Below are 7,500 nucleotides of genomic sequence, written 5' to 3' on the forward strand. Positions count from 1 at the left end.
TCAATAAAGAAGATGCGTTAGGGAGCTTCCTTAACGGCTGAGACTGCTGGTCCGGGTGCGTCTAGTCCACTATGTAATCCAAGAGTTTCTGAAATGGCGAGCCTGGAGTTACCACAGCCTGAAAAACACTTGCACAGGTACCTAAAAATAAATCATTAAAGAAGAGGCGTTAGGCAGCTTCCTTAGCCGAGAATGCGGGTCTGGATGCGTCTAGTCCTCTATGTAGTCCAAGAGTTCCTGGAATGGTGAGCCTGGAGTTGCCACGGCCTGGAAAACAGCTTCAAACTTCGCCTTCTGTTCCTCGGTGGCCAGGCTCTTTCGGAAGTGCGAGGCAGACATGCAGAAGATTTGGATATCTCGCGCCTCCAGCTTCCCCAGCCGCGCCTGCACCGAGGGGAAGGCAGCCCGAAGCCACCGGTTACTCGAGGCGGCGATGAAGAAGCACGTCAGGCACCAGACAGCGAGAGAGATGGGACTGCGTTGGGTGAAGTTACTGAGTGACAGCAAGACCCACTCCTGTACCAGCCCCTCTCCACTTTCACTCATCGCCCCTTCGAAAACCTGGAAGAGTGTGGATGCTAGGAGGTGCGGATGAGGCTGGTGGCTGGAAATATACTCCGTTATGACCTTATTTAAGATCTGGCTTGCAGGGAGAACATCCAGTAGGCAAGGCCCAAGCAGACCTGCGATGACCCCTGCTTCGTGTGGGTAGCCGACGCGTATCCGGTCAAAGAAGATGGAGAGTTTTTCCAAGACCAGGAGAAGTGTTTCAGGGTCTAGGGATGCGTCGTTGAGCGCTGAGAGGTGCGTGAGTGAGGCGGTGTTCCGTGCATTGGCGTAGAGTGTGGTGATGAAGAGAGGGAGGGCGGCGAGTGAAGTGGAAAGGGACCCATTCAGTACCAAATCCATCACCAGCTTGAATATCACCTCTACCGTGTTACTCGAGAGCTGCTGCACCAACACCAGCCGCTCCACGCCTCTCAGGACTTGGTGGAGGAGGCGGGGGGTGGTGGAGGACGTGGCTGCGGTGGAGAGGGCCATGTGGAGTGCGGTGGAGGGGAGAGTAGGGTCAGGCAAGGTCTCGTAGTGCTCCACGAGGTACACCCACACCTCCCACACCGCCACCTCGTGACTCTCACACTCGCGGCTTTTTCTGTGTACAAAAGATATCTATCAGAGCCTCTGTCTATCTACCAATCCCTTTATCTATCAAGGTAATTTTACAGTAGGCTCATCTACTGTTCAGTGATCTATCTATCTACTTATCTATCAATTTATCTACTAATCACAAAAGGGTGGTCGCAAACTATTTCCAATCCTGTTTTCTGATGAAGCATATATTTTTCAATGTGGGTAGGGGCGCTCACCATCCACTCACTCGATGTGGTGCCGCTTTGAGTGTCTGCCCTGTCCTCCCTTCCTTCCTCTTCTGTCTCTCCTTCATTCTTTCCTCTTCCTTCTGCCTGTGGGTGACTCTACACTGAGTGACAAGCCAAATGGTTTCCTGGCATACAGGAAACCATTTGGCTTGTCACTCATTGTAAAGTCACCCACAGGCAGAAGGAAGAGGAAAGAATGAAGGAAAGAAAGACAGAAGAGGGAGTGTAAAGTCACCCACAGGCAGAAGGAAGAGGAAAGAATGAAGGAAAGAAAGACAGAAGAGGGAGTGTAAAGTCACCCACAGGCAGAAGGAAGAGGAAAGAATGAAGGAAAGAAAGACAGAAGAGGGAGTGTAATGTCACCCACAGGCAGAAGGAAGAGGAAAGAATGAAGGAAGGAAAGACAGAAGAGGGAGTGTAAAGTCACCCACAGGCAGAAGGAAGAGGAAAGAATGAAGGAAAGAAAGACAGAAGAGGGAGTGTAAAGTCACCCACAGGCAGAAGGAAGAGGAAAGAATGAAGGAAAGAAAGACAGAAGAGGGAGTGTAAAGTCACCCACAGGCAGAAGGAAGAGGAAAGAATGAAGGAAAGAAAGACAGAAGAGGGAGTGTAAAGTCACCCACAGGCAGAAGGAAGAGGAAAGAATGAAGGAAAGAAAGACAGAAGAGGGAGTGTAAAGTCACCCACAGGCAGAAGGAAGAGGAAAGAATGAAGGAAAGAAAGACAGAAGAGGGAGTGTAAAGTCACCCACAGGCAGAAGGAAGAGGAAAGTATGAAGGAAAGAAAGACAGAAGAGGATGGAAGGAAAGAAGGATGGAGGAGAGGAAAGGGCAGACACCTGAGAGCAGCACTGCATCAAGTGAGTGGATGGCGAGCGCCCCCACCTACCACCTAATAATAATAATGATACTACTATTACTATTACTACTACAACTACCACCACCACCACCACCAATACTACAACTACTATTACTACTACCACTACTACTACCACCACCACCACTACTACTACCACAACCACCACAATTACCACAACTACCCACCCATCATTATACTTCAGGATAAAACTGACCATCTTTGTATACTACTACTACTACCATCCCTATTGCTGCTACTACTACTACTACTACTACTACCACAACCACCACAATTACCACAACTACCCACCCATCGTTGTACTTCAGAATATAATTGACTCTCAGCATACTACTATTACTACCACCACCACCACCACCACTACTACTACTACCACAACCACCACAATTACCACAACTACCCACCCGTCGTTGTACTTCAGAATATAATTGACTCTCAGCATACTACTATTACTACCACCACCACCACCACCACTGTTACTACTACTACCACAACCACCACAATTACCACAACTACCCACCCATCGTTATACTTCAGGATAAAACTGACCATCTTTGTATACTACTACTACTACTACTACCACCCCTATTGCTACTACTACTACTACTACTACCACAACCACCACAATTACCACAACTACCCACCCATCGTTATACTTCAGGATAAAACTGACCATCTTTGTATACTATTACTACTACTACCACTATCCCTATTGCTACTACTACTACTACTACTACCACAACCACCACAATTACCACAGCTACCCACCCATCATTATACTTCAGGATAAAACTGACCATCTTTGTATACTATTACTACTACTACCACTATCCCTATTGCTACTACTACTACTACTACTACCACAACCACCACAATTACCACAGCTACCCACCCATCATTATACTTCAGAATGTAATTGACTCTCAGCATACTACTATTACCACCACTACTACTACCACCACTACTACTACTACTACCACAACCACCACAATTACCACAACTACCCACCCGTCGTTGTACTTCAGAATATAATTGACTCTCAGCATACTACTATTACCACCACTACTACTACCACCACCACTACTACTACCACCACAACCACCACAATTACCACAACTACCCACCCATCATTATACTTCAGGATATGACCATCTTTGTATACTACTACTACTACTACTACTACTACCATCCCTATTGCTGCTACTACTACTACTACCACCATCACTACTACTACCACAACCACCACAATTACCACAGCTACCCACCCGTCGTTGTACTTCAGGATGTAATTTGCCGCCAGCATGATCAGTGGCGGACTTTCCTCTGGGGGTGCCTGGAGTAGGTACAGGAGGCCCTGAACGGCACACGTCCGCACCGACACCTGGCCACTCTTGAGCCCGCTTTCCACCATGTGCACCACCCCCTCGCTCAATGAAGTGCTGACCTCCTGTGGGGATAAATGAATGGGGAGCTTTGAACGCTGGGTGGTAACCATAACGACAAACTGACCTCCCATACCACACAAACGTACAGACACCTAGCCACTCTTCAATGTGTGCACCATCCCTTCGCTCAATGAAGTGCTGACCTCCTGTGGGGATAAATGAATGGGAGCTTTGAAACGCTGGGTGGTAACCATAACGACAAACTGACCTCCCATACACCACAGAAACATACAGACACCTAGCCACTCTTCAACGTGTGCACCATCCCTTCGCTCAATGAAGTGCTGACCTCCTGTGGGGATAAATGAATGGGAGCTTTGAAACGCTGGGTGGTAACCATAACGACAAACTGACCTCCCGCAATGCACACGTACACAGACTCTTCAAGTATGTGCACCATCCCTTCGCTTAGTGACGTGCTGACCTCCTGTGGGGATAAATTAATGGGGAGTTTTGAAACGCTGGGTGGTAACCATAACGACAAACTGACCTCCCGCAATGCACACGTACACAGACTCTTCAAGTATGTGCACCATCCCTTCGCATAGTGACGTGCTGACCTCCTGTGGGGATAAATGAATGGGGAGTTCTGAAACGCTGGGTGGTAACCATAACAACAGACCCACCACACGGCACACAAACGCACTGACACCTGGCCACTCCTCAAGACAGAGACATCCAGCGCACCCTCACACAATGCCAGTCCATGGGCGGCAGAAACGTTCACATTCTACGATTCTGCATTGAGTGAACCAATGAACGTATGGGAAATATAGTACTGTATGAGGTGGATAAGTCACCGAGGGCATGGCGTTGGGGTGCCCTTCCTGCCTACCCTACCCTACCGATACCCTGTCTAATCGTACTTGTAGTGGACCAATGAATAAAACAAATACAACACTATCTAGTTATCTATTGCCAGACGTCCATTTGGGGTGGCCACAAACAAATCGCCTCCACGTCGCCCTGTCCCCCCGCCATTTCACTGCTCTGCTCCCAACTCACACCCCCCTCTCTCATATACCTCTCCACCCCACCAAGCACCTTTATCGAACCTTTATATAAGTGACGTCAGGGGTTGTTTAGAAGGGAGGGGTGCGTATGCAAGGCTCAGCGTGTGTACTCTTGACCTGTGTGGTGGGACGCCCTGCTGTCACGCTCGCTGTCGCTGCTGAGGGGTCCTGGGGGTGTCATAGAGCCTTCAGAGTCAACAGCTGGGACAGTGACGAACAGGTGGTACTGCTGTGACGCTAAAATAACCCACAGGATGCGAGGTGTAGTGTGCGTTCTCTTGGCAATATGGAGGAGGACGACAGGTGGTACTGCTATGGAGGACAACAGGTGGTACTGCTATGGAGAGGAACAACAGGTGGTACTGCCATGGAGGGGAAGCACAACAGGTGGTACTGCTATGGAGGGGAAGCACAACAGGTGGTACTGCTATGGAGAGGGACAACAGGTGGTACTGCTATGGAGTGGGACAACAGGTGGTACTGCTATGGAGGAAAGGAACAACAGGTGGTACTGCTATGGAGAGGGACAACAGGTGGTACTGCTATGGAGGGGAAGCACAACAGGTGGTACTGCTATGGAGGAGAGGAACAACAGGTGGTACTGCTATGGAGGGGAAGCACAACAGGTGGTACTGCTATGGTGCTAAAACAGACCACAGGATGCGAAGTCACAGCATGCGTTCTGGCGGCAGTGTGGAGGAGAAGTCTCTGTACCCACGAAAGTCAGCAGATGGCAGGCAGACAGCTGGCCAATTGCGCGCCATTTTGAATCTCTCTCATCACCACCTGCCTTCGTGTCTTAGAATCATACACCCGATTCGCGTGTTTGAACGTTTGATTTGTTGATTTTGCCTTTGAGAGACTGATGAGGAGAGTGTATGTGAGTGAGGTGGAGGGGGAGGCCAAGGATGAGATGGAGGGATGGGGTGGAGAGGTATATGAGAGAGGGGGGTGTGAGTTGGGAGCAGGGCAGTGAGATGGCGGGGGACAGGGCGACGTGGAGGCGATTTGTTTGTGGCCACCCTGTACGGGATTGAGGCGTCTGGCAATAGATAGATAGACAGATAGATAAAAGCATATTCTGGGCTGACCTCGCATTGTAGGTGATTTGCAGTGTGAGATTGCAATGTACACGGATAGATAGACAGGATAGACTGATAGACAGATAGATAGATAGATAGATAGAAAATTAGATAGACATAGATAGAAAATTGGATAGACAGATAGATAGAAAATTAGATAGACGGATAGACAGAAAATTAGATAGACAGATAGATAGAAAATTAGATAGACAGACAGATAGATAGATAGAAAATTAGATAGACGGATAGAAAATTAGATAGACAGATAGATAGAAAATTAGATACAGATAGATAGAAAATTAGATAGACATAGAAAATTAGATAGATAGATAGATAGAAAATTAGATAGACAGAAAAATAGATAGACAGATAGATAGAAAATTAGATAGACAGATAGATAGAAAATTAGATAGACAGATAGATAGAAAATTAGATAGACAGATAGATAGAAAATTAGATAGACAGATAGATAGAAAATTAGATAGACAGATAGATAGAAAATTAGATAGACAGATAGATAGAAAATTAGATAGACAGATAGATAGAAAATTAGATAGACAGACAGATAGATAGATAGAAAATTAGATAGACGGATAGAAAATTAGATAGACAGATAGATAGAAAATTAGATACAGATAGATAGAAAATTAGATAGACAGATAGAAAATTAGATAGATAGATAGATAGAAAATTAGATAGACAGAAAAATAGATAGACAGATAGATAGAAAATTAGATAGACAGATAGATAGAAAATTAGATAGACAGATAGATAGAAAATTAGATAGACAGATAGATAGAAAATTAGATAGACAGATAGATAGAAAAATAGATAGACAGATAGATAGAAAATCAGATAGACAGAAAATTAGATAGACAGATAGATAGAAAATTAGATAGACAGATAGATAGAAAATTAGATAGACAGATAGATAGATAGATAGATAGACAGACACAAACACCAACAATCGTAAACCCAGCCATCCCCAAACACCTTCCAGCCACCCACTCGTCCTACCTGGCTATCCCCGAACACCTTCCAGCCACCCACTCGTCCCACCTGCTTAGCGACTCGAACAATCATAAACCCGGCCATCCCCAAACACCTTCCAGTGACCAACTCGTCCCACCTGTTTGGCCAGCTGGAGCATTGCAAGGGTAATCAGAAACTCATCTATCCCCAAACACCTTCCAGTGACCAACTCGTCCTACCTGCTTGGCCAGCCGGAGCGTCGCAAGGGCTTTACACGTCGCAATGATGAGGTATTGATGCGCGATGTGGTCCTCTATGGGGTGTGACGTGTGGAGCGGAACGAGGGACTCCAGAACCCAGCGATGGTGTGCCGCGGAGCAAAACAAATCACACAGACACGCGACAGACTTCACTACCTCCCCGATTACACACGAGCACAGGCCGCTCTGTAGGGAAGATAAAACGAGGGAGGTAGGCAGTGATAATGAGGCAAAGAGAGAGAGAGAGAGAGAGGAGGAAAGGGAGGGAAAGACAGAAAAGAGAGACAGAGGGAGGGAGGGAGAAAGAAAGGGGGAGAGAGAGAGAGAGAGAGAGAGAGACAGACAGACAGACAGAAGAAAAGGAGAGACAGAGAGGGAGGGAGAGAGAAATGGGGGAGAGAGAGAGAGAGATATTACTATGATTTAAGTAACACAGAAGAGGACAGTAAGGTGTAATCAACAAAATAATCCAC

The 7,500-nt window shown here is 46.9% G+C and overlaps 1 protein-coding gene across 1 annotated transcript in view; it reads right to left on the minus strand.

The window, feature by feature from the left end:
* Nucleotides 1-210: 210 nt before the first annotated feature.
* htt (huntingtin) overlaps nucleotides 211-7,500 on the minus strand; it is a 57,190-nt gene continuing 49,900 nt past the window's right edge. The window contains 3 exon segments of the mRNA XM_080287193.1: nucleotides 211-1,153; nucleotides 3,521-3,702; nucleotides 7,007-7,213. Coding sequence (XP_080143319.1) covers nucleotides 211-1,153; nucleotides 3,521-3,702; nucleotides 7,007-7,213 — 1,332 coding nt within the window.

This window comes from Coenobita brevimanus, chromosome 117, assembly GCF_032717465.1.
Source record: "Coenobita brevimanus isolate Jiangsu-jjx chromosome 117, ASM3271746v2, whole genome shotgun sequence".
In the NCBI taxonomy this organism is placed as follows: Eukaryota; Metazoa; Arthropoda; class Malacostraca; order Decapoda; family Coenobitidae; genus Coenobita; species Coenobita brevimanus.